Below are 19,301 nucleotides of genomic sequence, written 5' to 3' on the forward strand. Positions count from 1 at the left end.
TCATAAGACACATGTCTATGGTGGAAATATGATGAACAGAAATATGTGCCATTTGAAAGTGAATTTGAATAATTAAAAAAAAATCAACCCTCTTTATACTTCTATTTTAATTTTTTAAATTGACAATTATTCAACTTAAGTAGCTGTGAATTCAGTGAAACACAATTAGTTTTATTGGTTTAAGTATGTGTACACATTCAGTGAATTTAACTTGTGTTTTCTTTGCTGTCAGAATACTTACAAAAATATAAATATGTGCATTTTAAAATGGAAAATGAGTGTTTACTAGAAGCAAAGTTTAGCACAAAATTAAAGCGAATCAACGTTTATTCTATTGAAAATCTTTGGAATGTTGGAAAATATAAAATGAAATTGTAGAATGGTTTGAATAACCATAACAATAAATAGTAACAATACCTGTAAATTACGGGGTGCCGTTTCATTCAACATTTAATAAACAATTGAACAACATAATTAAACAAGCACATGAATAAAGACAAAAAATAAAAATGATTACAGAAATATGTAAGGCAATAAATATATCATATTTATCTAATAAAATCAATAATATATATGCACGACACAACACCTGAGGTAATGTTTTCTACCAGCCATATAACTGTAAAATTTTTACCCCTTCTGCAGGGATGATAGCTGAAACATAGGACTCAATAATATGTGTCATATCAGTTTAAGTACTGTATCCCAAACGGTATCCCAGAGTCCATAACCAAATTCATATAAATATCAAATGGGTCGAAAGGGGGACGTGTCTGACGTAATGACGTCTATAAAAGGACCCGCCCATATTTGGTTGTGGCTTCCTATGACATCTCGGCGCCCATGATGGCGTGCATGTCGCGCGTGTGGCAGCGGAGCTCCGGGTTTGCCGCGCGGCTCCGAAAGCGAGACTGGATGTGCAAGTCGGCGAGTCTTTCAGTCAGATACTACAGCACCAAGACGGCTCCTCAGATACCGGGAATGGAGTACCAGGTACGCTGTCTGCTCTAAGTCTTTTCGCAGGCTGCTAACGAGCTAGCTAGCCAGCCACTAGCACTAGTTTTTCAACTTTTGTAACGCAAATTCGTGAGTTTCGTGAAAGTTTGGAGTTGAATAGAAACATGGCTGACAGGACCACACGATGCTCCATAAACTTAAGCTGGCGTTAGCAACGGAGCCAAGTGACTGTGAGCCGGTAAATGAGCTGCTGTCTGCTGAGGGGCTTTGCTGTGAAAGTTGGTGTGGACAGAGCTGTGCACACTGCTGAGTACACACTGTCACTGTCAGACTACATTGACAGGATCCATATCAGAGTACAAACAGTGCACCGACACGTGGGGAAACCCGTGTGATGCCATGTTTCACAATCTGGCTGGAGCCAGGTTGACATGATGTCTAAAACTCAGGTGTTTACTTTGTTCTGAGTTTCATTTGATCAGAGTGAAACTACTGTATCTTAACAGCTAAGTATGAGTGTTGGAGCACTCACATGGTAGCCCATCATTTTCTTGGTAAATGGAAATGTCAGATCCAGAAATGTCAGAACATAGTAACAAGACCATGACAGGTTTCCAAAGCCCAAGTTATAATATTTTGTTGTCTTACTGGTTGTCTGTCTATTCAACGTCTAAAGATAATGAGTTTAATGCAATAGAAAACCAACTCTACCAAGTAGGTCTTTATGATATTGTAATAAAATGATATTGTGATATTTTATTTTTCTTTGAAATCAGTAGTGACATGAAAAAAACTCTGGAATTTTCAACAGATGACTTGAATAACCATTTGGAAAGAATTAGTCATTCTAAAGTGATCGGGGTGATTTTGCATTTGCATAGAAAACATAAAATAGTTTTCAAAAAACTGAAAAGTTACTTTTTACTGTGCAGATAGTTTTTGAATATGATCTGTTTAGAATCTTTCTCATATAGTGTAAGACTAGCATTCAGATATGGCTTTGCACTCGTCAAACAGAGCCTCACGGTGCTGATGTAAACAATAAAACACACTAGTCGTGCCACACTACCAACAAAGTGCCTGTTTTTGGCCAACATTATCTTCTGTGTTGCTGAAATATCTCGATACAACTGACTCAAGTTGCACAGCTGTTATGGCCACAACAGTAACAAGAAAAGCACTCCAAGAGCACAGTACTCCACTATAGCTGCTGCCTTTCAAAAGCTAATAGGGGATCTTAATAAAACAAACAAACAAACTCTGCCAAGGCTGCTCAGTCGTCGTATGATTTCCGATGGATGAAATTTTTGAAAAATTCGTGGTCCGCAACTGTTGATTTGTAGTAGGATCGCAATCATTGGATCGTCAGCAGGCAGCTGACGTAGTGTTCTCTTGTTGTCATAGTTACAGTGACGCCATGCTGCTATCTCACAATGATACTGAAATTTTTAAGAAATATAAGCCGCATCACTGCCAAAATCTAATTACTTGGTCTTTGTGCCATTTCTGTAATTTCTGACCTTCCTTGAAAATTCATCCAGATCCTTTAGTTTTTGAGTAATGTTGCAAACAGGCAGACAGGCAGACAGACAGACAGACGGACGCCGATGGTCACATAACTAAGTAAATAAGAGTAATAATATAGGCAATTGGTAGTTAATTAGACATCCTCATAAATGTAAATGGTAAAAGTTCTATATCCATATAGTAGCTTTTAAATATAAAACTTCACTACGTGTTTTCTCATTCATCCATTCACACACACATTCAAGGCACTAGTTTGCCACTGGAAGGAGGACACCTGGGCATGTGTTCTTGCCATTAGTGGACAACCCACTGTATCACAGCCGCCCCACTTTACCAATGGACATACCGATTAATGTCCTGCAACCAGCCAATTAGCTGCTTAACCTGAAAGGTTACAATAGCATCCCTGTGAATATTTTTGTGGGTTCAGCAACCTAATGTACAGAGTAAGACCTGTGCTTATGTTTGTGAGATTAGATAAGAAGGGGACTTTAGCTGGAAAGCTAATGTGGGTTGCTGAGAGTGTTTGGTTCTTGGGTAGCAGCTGTTGTTCTCTCAGTGTAGCTGTCCATTCTACCTAAGATACAGTGCCGTCACCGCCACATTGTGTACCATTTGTTAATGATGTCTCTGTGGAGACACAACAGCATTCTGTCTAATCGATGCAAAATTAGGTGATGACATCTTTGAACCACAAAATGTTAAGTATAAATTTCTCCCATTCCTGATATTTTTTCTAAAAGGTGAACACAGAACACGTGATTTACAGAGCAGGTTTGCTTGCTGCAGCAAGAGAACACTTATGTTCAGTTAAAATCAGAGGCTGAAGTCCTGCTTTTGGAGATAACCAGGGGAAAGAATTTCTGACTGTCAGTAATGGAGCTGAGGAACACTCCTCATAAAAGCAAGAATATTCAGGGTGGCTTCTGCTGTGTAGTGTGGGTGTGAAATTAATTGACGGAAAGGAATTCAAAGAAAATGATGGGTGTGTCTGTCGTGGCGGTGCATGAGAACATACCTGCCACTAAAGGTGATGCAGCATTGTCAGACTTGACAACAAATGACCTAAGATGGATAATGGCTTAGGAGGCTTAACAAACTGATAAGCTGTGGTACTTTTTTTTTTTTTAACAGAACTGCTTCTGTCTTGGGGATCTGATAACAGCTCTGTCATGGGGCTGTTTTGTCTAATTGCTTATAGAAAAAGGCTGCAGTTAATCTGATTTTTTTTTTTAAATTCATGAAGCTATTAAAATCACACAATAAAAATGCTGTCAAAGTCCTGTACTTATTTTATACTCAAAAAGTGAAGAGTGAAAGAGGTTTTATCAGCACTATGTAATAACTTAATAATTTACTTAATATTTGTTCAGGGTAGAGCTTTTCATTCTGATATAATGCTGGACAGTTTAATGAAACACATTGCATAAAGTTTTATTTTGTGACCATTGACACTGTTCACAGTACTGTAATCATCCCATCAACACAATATTAGTGTATGTATAAAATTTTATTGAATACAGTACATATGAGAAAATAAAGCTATCTGTTCTTATCTTGTTTAGTTTTGTCTGTTCAAAAACAAAACAGTCACACAGTATTGAAAAGAATACCATTAAAGTATTCGATCAACAAGTGGTATTGGGACAAGTAGTAGTATTGTTAAACTCTTAACGATACCCGTCCCTATTAAAAGCTCTGTGGCACAAAGGAATAAGATGGCTCAGACTTTGGATACACTCAAGCCCTGTCACCACGATACATTCAGTGTTGGCTTATTTTTAGGGTTTCCCAGCAGACACCTGTGCAGATGTCCTTGTGTAGCCCAAAATTTACAACCGCATAGACAATATGCAAATCTACCACATGCATCAGAAGAACAAAGTGGGTGACTTTGTTGACGAGGGGGATGCGAGAAAAGATTAGCCACACCTTTTATTATTCATCATTGAAACAGTTATAATAGAAGTAAAAAAACAAAAGTTATCCAAGAACCCTTAATTTAGACTAAATGATGTTCTATCAGACATGAAAAATGAAAATGATGTGAGTTGTCTTTATGTATCAAGCGCCAAAAATTGGTTGTAGCATGATGTGTTTCAGTTAATTTGCCTTTACCTCACATAAACCTCTTGCAGTGTGACTGTTGCACATATGCACATCAGAGTCAATGCTGAAATGATGAAGAGTGCAGCCCTACTGTGTAGATTATAGTTTGTTGTTGAAGCCTGCTGTGGCTCTAAACGTTCGTCTCTGTGCTCTTTGTACAGGATGCCGTTTGCACCCTGAACACGCTACAGACCAATGCCAGCTCTCTGGAGCAGGTCCGTCGAGAGCGGAGTCACCCTCAGCTGCAGCTGCAGGCGATGAGAGGCTTCCTGGAGAGAGCCGGCCTCACGGTGAGTCAATCACATCAACACAGTGAGTACATGGGGCACAGAACAGTGATGGCTTCAGTGAGTACAAAGAGTGTTATTGTTGTCTGACTTGATAAAGTGCTTAATTTGCTTAGTCTTATCTAACCTGTGTGTGTATTTCAAAGGTGGAGGAGCTAGACCATCTCAATATCATTCATGTAACCGGAACAAAGGGCAAGGTGAGCTGACTACACACACAAGCTGCTTGTGTGATATTTGCTGCATTTTAAAGGACCAGTCCGTAATTGTGTGACCGTATAAGTCACATAAAGATGAAGTATTGAGCTTAAAATTTTGAGTTATATATGTAGAATTATCTGCAAACTGTTCAACTTTTAGATTGTAGGCTGTTCCTTTCATATTGAGTGCAACGCTAATGCAACCTCAGACCAAAAGGTCATGCAAACATGTTTTCAAATGATGTTCATTCACTGAAGGAGACAGTAGCTATTGTGACAGCTGTACAAAGGTAACCCATGACTGTCTGTGTTTTTCTTTCAGGGGTCCACATGTGCTTTCACTGAGCAGATTCTGCGAAGTTATGGTTTCCGCACAGGATTTTACAGGTAAAACTGCAGTGAATGAGTATTCTGATACTGAGAAACTAGACACGTTACAAAATAAGTGTATGAAATAGTGAATTAATGTGTTTTTGAGTGCAGTCAAACATAGACAACATTTTCCAGCACAGAATCACCACGTTTAGACACAGTGCAAATGGACTTACGACAGTCGGCCATAGACAGGATAGTGATTTGTGGGCTGCAGGCTGGCTTTGTCTTGCTTTATTTTCACCTTTCTCTGACTGAATGTTGGTGTTGGCAGTGGAAAAACATGTGGTTCAAATCTGATATCTTTTTATGCTTCTGTTTTGGCTGCAGCCGTTGCTGGAGCCATTATATCTTTGGGTTTTCTGTCCTGTTCTTATGAAGACGATACCTCTGGAACACCTCAACACAATGTCTTTAAATTTGGTGCAAATGTTCACTTGATGTTGAGAATTAACTACTTAGAATTTTGAGTCAAAAGCAACTGTGACCTTATAAAATGTGCTTTTAGTCATAGCTCAAGAATTCTTCGCTAATTCTGGCTAAATTTTACACAAATGTGTAAATGTTGTTTTGTTGTGGACAAAACAACACATTTGTCATCTGTGGCTTTGGGAAACACTGATTGACATTTTTCAACTTTCTCATACATTTTATAGGCCAAACAACTGATTGATTAATTGAGAAGATAATTTACAGATTAATTGATGATGAAAATAATTATGCAACAGGCTCCATCCAGCAATAAGGATAAAGGAGTACTTTGTCCCACACTGACAGAGCTAAAAGGAGAGTGAGACAGATGTGCGTATATGAAGTCACACAGACTATTCTAAGGGGGAGAGTACACACCAATCAGGCATAACATTATGACCATATGCCTAATATTGTGTTGATCTCCTTTACGCTGCTAAAACTCCTCTGACCCAGTAGGCATGGACACAGGACCTCTGGGGATGTCCTGTGGCACCGGGATGGTGGCAGTGAATCCTGTGGTTTGCAGGGTGGGACCTACCTAGATCAGGCTGATCCTGGTACATCCCACAGATGTTTAATAAGATTTGGATCTGGGGAGTGTGGAACCTGGCTGAACAGCTCAGCTCTGTCGAGATGGGTGACATTCACCAAAAGACACATTTTAAAAGCCTTATGTAGTTTGTTTGCGTGGATTAGTGGACCAGGTGGGCACAAAAGCCACGTGATACGTTCCTTGCAGAAAGCGCACTCTAATCACTCTAATCGGTGTCCACTGTATTGTTTCCTATGACAAAGGTCATCTTCATAACCTCTCAATTGAAACACAAGAGCTGTGGTCAAATGAAATGTGTAGTAAATGATTGAGTCATCAGGCTGTCCCAGGATTTGTCAGATTACTCTAAGACCAGATTCTGAATGGGGTCAACTGTTGGCATAAGAAGGCATCCTGATCAAAGTACATGGTTTGCCTTGACACTTGATTTTTTTTCTGAAACACATGAAATGTTAACAACCTCTGAGATCCTCTGAGTAGTATTTTTGTAGCCTGTTTTCTACACACGGGCCTCTAATGTACAAAGGTCTATATGCAGAACCTTACTCAAAGCTTAGGCTAAGTAATATATTCAAACTTGTCATTAATCATTTACCATTATAATAATACAGAGCGTGTCAATAATTATTAAGCAACTCCTAATGCATGTGTTTTCTAATGACATTTATTTACTTAACAGTATTAGCTAAACTGAGAGTATAGTTTGATTTCAGTCCATTGTGAAAAACATTAACTGGACAACCAAACCTGTGAATCCCTGAGAGCAACAGACTGTGGAAGAGGGACATCTTTATACTACTGAGTTTGCTTTATCTGCATAGCCTTATGCCCTCAAAAATACTGCTGATTTTCATGAACGTCATTAATTTTCTAATCCAGTAAATATATACTTGGAGCAGCCCTGGCACAGATACAGAGGAGTACACAATTTTAAAATAATGCATTATTACTGCATTTGATTAAATATGTAGTGAGATGTGACATCCTTGATGGCTTGAGGCACAGGCACAGAGACCATCAAGTGTGTGAAAAAAGAGGATGGTGACAAGGTAAACCCTTTGACGCCTGTATTTATTTACAATTAAATAAAAAAAATTGTGTGTTCGTGTGCTGATGCTAAAACAAGTGGAGATTGTTAATTTGTCCATTACACATAGAACGAATATATAATAATACTACCAGATATATAGTAATTAGGTCCCACTCTGACCAGTCCTATGAGAAACCTGTGCTTGCAAAAGGTTCCGAGGTACATGTTGAATATGCACAAACTGGCATTGGGGGAATGGATACGCTATCTTAGCTGCAGTCTGAATGGAAGTGGTATGTTGCCAATTCACGACACTATGCGTCAAGGGATTAATATTTTTATTTATTTACTTTAGTGTATCTGTGAAAAGTGTCTAAACCCACGTGTTCTTATCCCTCCTGATTGTAGTTCCCCACATCTGGTACAAGTCAGAGAGAGGATTCGAATCAACGGACAACCCATAGGAAAAGAGCTCTTTACTAAATACTTCTGGCAAGTTTACGGACGTCTGGATGAAACTAAGGTATGTCTTTGTTTCAGCTGATCACAGACTAACTATGGCTGCCTATTCTTTTCTTTCAGAATAATTTGATGGATTTAAAAATTTTAAAGCCCCTATTATGCCTTTTGTGTTTTTGTTCCCATTCCTTTTACTGCATTAAATAGCTTTTGAGTGCATATAAAAAGTCTGCAAAGTTGCAAAGTCCAATGTCTATGGCAAAGGATTAACTCTGTTACTCTTGGTAATTTATCTTAACATCTGTTTAGTGACTAGTTTGACACACCCTCAAACAAAGAATGAGCACCTACCTTGCCGTTTGACATTGTTGGGCCCTTTTCAGAGATGGTATGCATAATATTGCAGCCTAATCAGTCTGTTAAAGTGATGACATTCAGACACAGTGAAGGTAGAGAGCCATGGTTGCTCTGCCATATTATTTGTCTTTCATGAAATATTGGGCAGTAGATCAAGTGACATAATGCACAACAATACATGTGAAAATATAAATTAGACTAAAAACTTTGTAAATCCGCTATGTAACAAGTAATTTAACTGCAGCTAATAAACTATGACTCAAAGTGTGACAGCTCACATGTCTGATGTGAGGAAAAGTTGACAGAGTGACAGGCTTTTGGATCCTTATCATTGCTGTTACCATATCAAAGACAAACTCTAATTATAAGAGCTGGACCCGAATATCTGAATATTCGGTCCCGACGGTGGTATCCGAATACCTTATTTTGTGATAATCGGTGAATAAAAATAACAACACCGGTAATCGTAAAAATGCCAAATGTCGGCATGAATAATGAAATGGAGTGTTACAGACAGTGTAGGATGATGTGCTGCAGTACTGCAGCAATGTACAGTATGAGAACCTATTCTAGTAGACCCACCAAATAAACATATGAACCTGTAAATGAGCATAATACTGGCACTTTAAAGTAACATTCCAAGCATAGATGTGTTTTTAACCAGTTTGCTTTGTCAGCCTGAGGAGAACTTTTCTGTACATTATCAGTGTCACAGGTTGTAACTGAATTAAGTACAAAATGAGACACTTCATGTCAGGACGTGACTCTCATGTGACAACACACTTAGGTCACTTGACCAGCATTCATTTCTGTTTGACTCCTAATTTTGAACAGAAGTGATGCCACAGGCAAAGAATCTTAATATCAATGTACTTGAAACAGTGCCTACAGTACTATGTAGACTCAGAAGGTGAACAGATGGTTTGCTAAACAAACTTAAACAGATTGTATTCATCATGAAACTTTAATAGTGAGTTGGAGTATCCACAGGTGATGACAGCCTGAAGCTCGTTGGAGAATGAAGAGTGTACAACGATACTATCAAAAGAAAGGGAGACTACTTCACAAAATCGAAAATGTTAACCTATTTGCTTTGGTTACACTTTACTTAGTACATAATTTCATATGTATTCTTTTATATTCTTTTGTTTGATGCCTTCAATTTTGTTCTGCAGTGTGGAAAATCTAAAAAAAATCAAGAAAAACTCCTAAATGAGCAACAGTGGCTGAACTTTTGGCATACTCAGTGACTAAACACAAGGCACTATAGAAATTAAAAATACTTACATAAAGACAAATTTTAAAAAATGTATACTCATTTCTATTTAATGGTGTATAATGTTTAATACAGCCATTCTTTCCTCTCTTTTGTCTGTTCAGGATGCTCATGGAGGAACAATGCCAGCATACTTCCGCTTCCTCACCATCTTGGCCTTCCATGTCTTCCTTCAGGAGAAGGTGTGCCATTAGTACTGCCTTTATGCTGCTTTTATTGGAGCCAGCAGATCGAAACCCAGTGTTTCTTTGGATTTATACCTAGTCAGATCTGTAAATATTTGGACATTGACACAATGTTCTGCGTTTCAGCTCTTTACACCACTACAATCTGTAACATAAAAGACAGACTCATCATTTGGCACTGAAGGCAGACACAGTTGCAGTTAGACAAAGTCCAGCCATGAGATTTGATCCAAAAAAGTTTTCATCATTTTCTGCTTTTCTTCGGAAACAACACATCATAGCATTTTTCATTTATTTAGTTTTTTTTGCATTTGTGCACAACATTACATAAGCTCAGATATTGTCCATAATTGTCAAGGTTAATTTTCTGGTGATTTTCTAGACAATTCAAACAAATAATCACGTTGTCTAGCCTGTAGGTGTTAAGATGTCTGGCTCTGGATGGACAGACTGATGGGGATGGTTCTTAGTTACTGACTGATCTTGAATCTAAACGGCTCTTCTCTTTGGTCAGGTGGACTTGGCGGTAATTGAAGTTGGTATTGGTGGAGCATATGACTGCACCAACATCATAAGGTAAGATTCTCTGTTTAAAGAATAGCATTAACACTCTTCATATTAGCAAAAAAAAAACATACTGTAATACTGGTTGTGCACGACTGACTGGTGGCTTTGATACGCATTTATGCAACTGTACTATCTTTTGTGGTTTTTCAGACCAACAAAAGGCACCCATTTAGCCTATTCCTGTCTGTTTTATCACAATATAATATGTCTGATCCACAATGTCCATCTGTATCAGACTGCTGAGAACAAAAGTGTGTCATAGTGGAGAACCTGCCCTGTTGTAGGAACGTTTACACCTGTGTTATCTGAATGACAACCTGAAGAACACTCGGTACAAAAGCACACTATGTGTTTTGCTCGTTTGCTTCTGACATACTGGCATGCTCCTGCTTTAAAGTCAGAGTTTATAGCATAAATACATACAGTGATCCCTCATCTATCGCGGGAGGAGCAAGGGGTTATAGGTTTATAATGCTGTCTGTGTTGTTTTTATTGGTGTTGTTGGTCCTCTGACTACTTTTACTGAAAAGCCCAACCAGGGACAGGAGTTGAAAATTAGCCTAATGCTATACACTCTATATGTAATACATTAGATGTGTTGTATGTTAATTGCATAGGCCCTGATCAAATAAATGAATAAATAAAATAAATATATTTTTGAAATGTGTAAAATACAGGAATTTTCTCCAAACCTACACTGCTGACAGAGATCAACATCATCCTTTGTGTAGCTGAAATATTTCCATACAATTGACTAGGCCTATATGATTAATTACGATATTCACTATTATTTGATCAGTATATTAAAAGGCACAGCCACTGGCACAAACCAAGAAAAGCCGATACCCAACATCCATCCATCCATCCATCCATCCATCCATCCATCCATCCATCCATCCATCCATCCATCATTATCAGCTTTTCTTGATTACCAATAATCGGCATCTGCATTGGTCCCGGAAAACCCATATCGGCCGATCCCTAATTCTGTGTACATTGGTGGTCTTCAATGTATGGACGGAGCATTTTAAACATCAATATCACAGTCAATCATGTTGATTTTATTGTGGGAAGTCAAAATTTTGATGAAGATTAATATTCCATTAATAGTGCAGCTCTGCAGTAGGCCTTATGTTTTTGTTTTGCAGCAGATCTTTCTATTTCAGTGTTTCTCTCTTGATTCCTGCTCATTTTGCTGTGCACACATGAAGCCTCTGCCTTGTGAATAAAGTCCAGAAATAACACACAAAAATACTGTTTGTCCAAGAACCCTTAAATAGGAGCTAATGATGTTCTGTCTGAAAGACTTGCAGAAAATTTGTTTGTTCTCATGTTGCAGTTAAAACCAGATTATGAGGCAGATTATTAATAATCACCCCCTTCTGAGGTTCTGTTTAAAGTCCCTTTTGAAGTGTGCTGTTGCTTAGCAAAATGCTTCATCACCACTTTTAGTTATTAATAAGCTGTCAAGAATAACATTAGATTTTTATTATGACTTTATGTGTCCACGTAACCAGTGTTTGTCCCTGTGTGGTTGTGTCAACAGGAGGCCATGGGTGTGTGGCATCTCCTCCCTCGGCATAGACCACACTCAGATTCTTGGAGACACCATTGAAAAAATCGCATGGCAAAAGGGAGGCATCTTCAAGGTGTGTTGTCTGTAAACACCACTGAGTCACAATGACTGCACTAAATGTAATTCATGAACTAGCTTTTATAGGCTTGTAACTTCATCTATAGTGGGAATTTGCTGTGATGTCATAGGGTTCTGAAATGCATTTATTTGTATAATGTATTTAATTTATAATGATACATTCAGCTAAAGGACTGCTATTTTTAAACTCTGAAATTAACTTTCTTAGTTGGAAGGCATGACTTCTTCTGGTTGCATTCAGACTTGGTGTAGCCCTTAAAATGTGAACTGCTTGTTACCTGTCCATTGCTCTGTCGTCTCATTTGCTGTCGGTGGTGCTTGCAGCCAGGGGTCCCAGCCTTCACGGTCAGACAGCCAGAAGATGCACTGGCTATACTCAGGGACAGGGCCAAAGAGATCAGAGTAAGTGTTCATATTCATCCGAGTCTGTAGAATGTTTATGTAGAAACTAAGCTTTATATACTTTTCCCTCCCGCTGTATTTAATACAGTCTGACGTGTTGTTGCAGTGTCCTTTGCGGGTGTGTCCAGAGCTGGACGATTACCAGGCAGACTGTGGACCCCTGCGTCTGGGCCTGGCAGGGCAGCACCAGCACTCCAACGCCTCCCTGGCCCTCCAGTTGAGCCACACTTGGCTGCAGAAAAGATGTCTACCAGGTAGGACTAATGTTTCTAACATTTCAACTATATGTCAGTGGCAAGAAGAACATGAATCCAAAAATGTTTTCAAGAGATTGACTATGGGCAAAAGCTATCATTTCTCTCAAAACAGGACAAATTTGTTTGATTGTTTGCACAGAAATTCTGTATGTCGAAAAACACTGATAGGTGAAGTAAGGTTTTACATATTGCTGAAATATTACCAATGTACTGGGGTGTTTGATAGTCTGTGACCCCTTTTAGATTTTTAAAAAAATGTTTGTTCCTTAATGTAACCTAAAACAGCACAATATTTTCATGAGTTAAGAGAACCCAAATAAATACATGAGCTAAAAATATTATACTTTGTCTTTCATTCATTTAGGAAATGGTCCAGTACTGATGTCTGTGAGTGGCTAAAATATGTGACCGTATCTTAAGCTGGGTGTTTTTTATTGAATAAGATGATTGCAAGGGGATGAAAGCCATTCACCCACCGGAGACATAAACACCTTTCGCACATATACTCTGTATGGATACTAAATGGGTGGGCTGCATGTCCGAATGCACACTCTGGTTGCTCATCCGGGAAAGGTGTGCTCGTAATCTTGCTAAGTTGGACCTAGTAACATTTCCATATAACTTTCAACATGACACAAGTCTGAACTGAGCTGTCATATTAACTGATAGACATGCACAGATAATTCAGGGTGTGTGAAGTGAGTTAAGGAAGGATTTTTCCACACACATCACACCTTTTTCCACACAGTAGTAAAATTATAATAATTCTTATGCAGTCGACCTGTTTAGTTGCTGTCAGATTATCATAACAGAGTGCATGTGTGAAAGGGTATTTCATTCACACTTTCGCAGATGTACACAATATGGAAATTCTCACCTTCAGTTAGGTCTGCTAGAATACTTGAGGCATGTTCACATGTTTTAACAAAACTCTTTCAACAAGAAAAGCTCTCAGAGCGCAGTACTCTGCCAAGGCTGCTCAGTCGTTGTAGGATTTCCAATTAATGAAATCTTGAAACAGTCTGTGGTCCACAGCAGTTGATTTGTAGTAGGATTGCAATCATGTGATCGTCAGCAGGCAGCTGACATAGTGTTTACTTGTTGCCATAGTTACAGTGACGCTGTACTGCTATCTTACAATGATACAGAAATCTTTAACAAATCCGTGGACCTAGACCATAAGCCGCATCACTGCCAAAATCTAATCATTTGGTCCTTGTGTCATTTCTGACCTTCCCTGAAAATTTCAGCCAAATTTGTTAATCTGTTTTTGAGTAATGTTGCTAACAGACAGACAGACAAACCAACGGCAATCATCATATAAACTCTGCTGCATTCCTTGGCGGAGTAATAACATTAAAAAAAACCACACTGTCGAGGAATCTTTTTAAAGTACTATTTGTGATTCTTCCTTTGACGGCACAGCAAAACAAAGGTTAAAACCCTTGTTCATCCACAATAACAAGAGCTGAATAGCACACATGACACTGCTCTGACTTTAATGAACACATGAAGATGGCAGTGTTCTATTTTCCCTGTGTAAAAGGGGCTTTAAACTATACCAGCTTTCACCACATGTTCTCTCTCAACAGATAAAAGCTTTCCCTCCACCAGTGTTGAGAACTCTGGTCTACTTAAGGCGGCTTCCTTCAAGCCCAGCCCCATCATGGTGAAAGGTGAGTCTTGGAGTCATTCGGGCTACTTCCTCGCTAAAATGTATGTTTTGGAAACAATTTATACCTAGCGTCCATTCTGCTGCACGGTTTTATGATCACTTAAACTTACACTTTTGGAAGTGCTGCTGAATTTTAGTCAATTCCAGGGTTTGTCTTAACCTGGACGTTTGTTGAAAAACCCAGTTTTAAAATGTAAATATAGCCTCAGTCAATATGTCTTTATGAGTGTGTTTGTTTGTTGCCTGTTTGCTGTCAGGGCTGGCAGACACGGAGTGGCCCGGCAGGAATCAGACTCTGAAACATGGAGCGGTCACCTACTTCTTGGATGGAGCTCACACTATGCGCAGTATGCAGGCCTGTGTACACTGGTTCAGAGAGACTGCAGCCCAGCATGAAAGGAATGCAAGGTGAACCTCACTCAGTAATGACATGATCCTCAGAGTGGGCTGTGGTTGCTGCATCCCTCAAGCAAGCTAATGTAATTGCAAGTTCAGTCAAGAGACGCTTGTTAAACGAGGTGCTAAAGTGAAGGCATATTATCTGTATCTATTTTATTATATTTTTCATGTGTTAAATTATTAACTACAATGTATTTATTCATGGTCAATTATTAACATCCCTACTTCTGTGACTGCCAACACAACACACAGACTTTAAGTAAATGTTTTGTTCATTGAGGCTTGTCACAGATGACTGAGGTAACTCGACTTTGCAGCAACATGTTTCTACTTCTCTCACACAACAGGAGGGACTTGCTTCATAACAAACCCACCAGTCTACGCCACCACCTTCATTTAATGTGCAGACAGACTGTGGCTGTGTAACCTCACTGGTTATAAAACATAGTAACTATTTTAATTCATATGATTATTTTATGTATTGCTTGATAGATAGAGATGTTTGTGAAGGAAGGACTCAGATTCTTTACTTTTGTCCTAATACCTGACTGTAAAAGTCCTGCACTGAAAATGTTGAAGTAAAATTATGTGATTATAATCAGGAAAATCTACTTTGGTATTACATGTAAAATCAGAGAGTTAAATGTCTCCTGTGACTGTTATATTATCACACAGTATCTCTCATTAGATTATCAGTACTTGTGCTTTAATGTATAAGGCAGGATTTTACTGTTGTAGTAACTGTAACCACCTGCCCCTTATAGACTCAGTATTGAAAATTATTAACAACCAGAATTGACTCTAGTGACCATACTGCAGAGTGAACTTCACTTCCTAATGACATGACACTCAGAGTGCTGCTATTAGGACCTCACAATAAAAATAAAAAAAAAACACCCAACATTGGATGTAGTCTTGATTGAAAGTAGCCCTCTAGATAAATCAATGAATATAAGTCAGAGAGATGAATATTATTGCCAGAACATCACCACAGTGTTTAATTTTAATGAATCCAGCCACAATAGTGTTTTAATGTAAAGATTAAATCAAACCTCAGTTTTATTTTCTAAGCTCTGATCGTTCTTTATATCACAGTGAACACTTCTGAAAATACATTTAACACAGAAGCATTTAAGTCTTCTGAAAACATCCACTAATGTGTTGACAGTGCTCTGTGTCACTGCAAAATTCTGCCTGGTAGCAGGTTTTCATTGGCTCGAAAGGAATCTGATTTGCTACATTTCAATAATAAAAATACATTTCAGTCCCTAAATCACAAATCGGTTTGTGAGTCAGTGAGTCAGAGAAGTTGGCACCTGTTAAACTTGGAGGTCACAAAAGTAAAATGTCAGCAGCACTGGGCTGTAGTCCAGCTGGCTGATTGTCCATATTAGTTTTTCAAGATGTGAAATGAAATCAGTTGAACTCCATCTTACTGATACTTGACCACCTTCATGTAGCTTAATAACTGCTGTTGTTACTGTCACTATCCCAACACCTGAGACACTTGTTCAGGAAACAGGGATGTGAAATGTTGACATGCTTGTTTTGTAGTGGACCTGTGGCCAGGGTGTTGCTGTTTAATGCTACAGGGGAGAGAGACTCTGCAGCCATGCTGAAAGCACTAGTGGTGAGTACAACTGCTGGCACTCTTACAGAGATTAATGCCACTGTAGCAGAATGCTGTTGTGCTAATCTTAAGTATGCTTATGTCCTTAAAAACAAAATGTGAATATGATGCAAGGACATTTTTGTCTTGCATGAAATATTAAAATAAAAATACTTCAACTCACAAATCTAACTTCCCAACTGCATAAATCCTGTTCATGAATACTTATTGACGTTTGGAAAGTACCACATTTCAGTGCTTCAAGTCACACACTGCCTTTCTTTCTTTTAGCCGTGTCATTTCGACTTTGCTGTGTTCTGCCCAAACATCACTGAAGCCATTGCTTCCTGTAATGCAGGTGAGATGATTGACAATGTTGTTTGGTTGTGGAAGCTTGAAATAAATTTAGTTGATTAAAGGACCATACCACTGCTTTTATACTTTAAGATTTCAAAATTTTAGTGACGGCTAATTATCAAAGCATACCTAAACTTTTAGACTGATTTAGATTATTTAAAGGAATTCTTCTGTTCATTCATTTATCACATTTTGAGAAATACACGAGTATGGTGTTTTTCAAGGGTTTTGAAAAAGTAAAAGTTTGTCATATCTGTGATTTATACACAAAACCGGAGTCAGGACATGGTTAGTGTAGCTTAGTGGCAAAGATAATTAACATGTTGCAACTTTCCTCTCGCTTTCTCCACCATAATAAGACGATCAGTGATCAAGATGTCAATCTCAGAAGTTGAATTCACTAGTACAACCCAATTTCATCAGATTCATATTCTAACGATTAGCAACCATAAAAATTTAAAACATAGCCTTGAGTATTTTTTGATGAAGAACCTGACATCAAGTCAGATAACATCAAAATGTTGCTGAATGCAAGTGTCAGATCAGATTAGTATTTATTTATCTATGTGTTAAAATATTCTAAATTTATTCACCCATCCTTTCATTCTGTCTCTTCTCAGACCAGCAGAACTTCAACGTTTCAGTTGAGCACATGCTGACTCGCTGCTTGGACAACGAGAGGAGCTGGCGTCTTCACAACAGTCTGGGGGATAACAAAGACACACAGCTGCTCATCAAGGGCAGCCTGCCACTGGTCCCTGAGAAGAAAGCAGACACCCTGGTGTTCCCCTGCATCCTCAGTGCCCTCCAGTGGATCACTCAGGGCAGAGATTCAGCACTGGCACACCCTACCAAGACAGTCTTCCCAGTTAAACCCAGTGTCATGGCCAAAGCTGCTCCTCTCTGTGAAGCAGCTGAGATCCACGTCCTCATCACTGGAAGCCTCCATCTGGTAGGAGGTGTTCTCAAACACTTGGACCCAGCTACTTCAAAGTAAACAGGACCATGTGAAATATTTGATTACAGACCGTGTAAATAACAGATGGAATGCTAATCTGCTTGCGTACATTTACCTGTAATGGGGAGAATAATTTCCGTCTGTACAGTTGATGTTTTTGTGCTATTAGCTGTTCAGACAGTGACTTTAGGTCTTGAATGGGATTAGCTGCACCCAGTTATTGCTGTTGTCTTGGTAGGTTCTCAGCTATGACTGACGCTAAGAACAGCTAATTTGGACCAAGGCAGCTCCAATTTCACCCAGAGCCTTACTGAGAAGCACACAAATGTGTGGATCTCTTGTCTTTAGTCTTACTTGAAGCCAATGTGTTTACATGACCGGCAGACAGTACATCCATGTACGCCATAATGTGAGCGGAATTTATCAGACTGAGAGTCTGTATGTGTGCTTCAGTTATCACTGATGTCCTTTGGTTGAACCTGAGTAGTGAGGTGTCTATTATATTACGTTTGTAAAAAAGCTGCACATCAATAGGTATCGGTTGTGAGTTTTCTGGTTCTTACCATTTCTATTTGGTTCACTTGACTCTTATCTTTCACACTTGTTTTTAAATGAAAACAATTTTGCACGCTTTCTACTTTTATGTTGTCACTATTTGTCAGTGTGCTTCACACACATGGCCTATTCATCACTTTGTTGTGTACATATTTCTAACACTAGTGTTGGCATCAGATGGGTTAAGAGAACTGGCAGTCAAATGCAGTGTAATCTGTTGTACACTGGAATTCTAGTCTTATTTAAATGGGCCTTAATTTAACTTTGCATTATCTGACAGTTATACATGCAGTTGTTGTATGTATGTTTATTGATGAGCTACTGGACTTGCATTAAATGTTGTCATAACGATGTATCCAGAGAATCTGACAGGTCATCACCTTCACAAGAACCTCAGCCACAGAACCAAATAAACAACACTGACCTATTTTAATATTCACACGGACACATCAAGACATAAAATGCACTTAAATTAAATTGTAAATTGTGAAGATGAAATTTGCTCAAATCTTAGGTCAGTTAAATAATATAGATACAGTTATTGTGTCAATCATTGTTTTGAACATTTCTTTGTCTCCTCTGTCAGCCCAAACCTGATAGTGTGTTTAACAAGTGTAGACACTGTCTATATCTGTTCATTGTCATCAATAAATGTCTTTCCACAACGCAGCCTGTCAACTTATGGAAAATGTTGCGACTCCCAGAATCCCCTTTTAGCTGTGGGCATAACCATCTTTATCTGTGGTGGTCGTCTGATAAGCTGATCTCATGCTCCAATATGCATCCAGTGGATCACAATACTTCAATTCAACAATGTCGGACATTTTTCTGGGAATAGGTCCGGTAAAGTGTTAGTAAATACTAATAGTTACATGTGCTGCTGTCATGTGATGCTCTTAAACCTAAGAGTAAAAATCCACCAGGGGATACAGCACCACCCATCCAGCAGTTCCACACATGAATGTAACACCAAAGATAGTTTTAAATAGTTGTGTAACAACAACGTGATAACACGCAATGGATCAGATATGTATGGAGCGGTGAGCAAATGGTAACCTTCCTCCTCTCTAAACAACAGAAAT

The 19,301-nt window shown here is 38.7% G+C and overlaps 1 protein-coding gene across 1 annotated transcript; it reads left to right on the plus strand.

Moving 5' to 3' along the window:
• The first annotated feature begins 814 nt into the window (after positions 1-814).
• On the plus strand, positions 815-18,888 carry fpgs (folylpolyglutamate synthase). Its single transcript, XM_023276790.3, has 15 exons — positions 815-993; positions 4,755-4,883; positions 5,027-5,080; positions 5,403-5,467; positions 7,918-8,032; positions 9,706-9,783; positions 10,301-10,362; positions 11,900-12,002; positions 12,332-12,409; positions 12,516-12,663; positions 14,259-14,342; positions 14,599-14,749; positions 16,295-16,370; positions 16,641-16,707; positions 17,327-18,888. Exons 1-15 carry the CDS (start codon positions 844-846, stop codon positions 17,701-17,703), a joined length of 1,737 nt encoding a protein of 578 aa, XP_023132558.2. The 5' UTR covers positions 815-843; the 3' UTR covers positions 17,704-18,888.
• The last annotated feature ends 413 nt before the right edge of the window (positions 18,889-19,301 follow it).

This window comes from Amphiprion ocellaris, chromosome 17, assembly GCF_022539595.1.
Source record: "Amphiprion ocellaris isolate individual 3 ecotype Okinawa chromosome 17, ASM2253959v1, whole genome shotgun sequence".
In the NCBI taxonomy this organism is placed as follows: Eukaryota; Metazoa; Chordata; class Actinopteri; family Pomacentridae; genus Amphiprion; species Amphiprion ocellaris.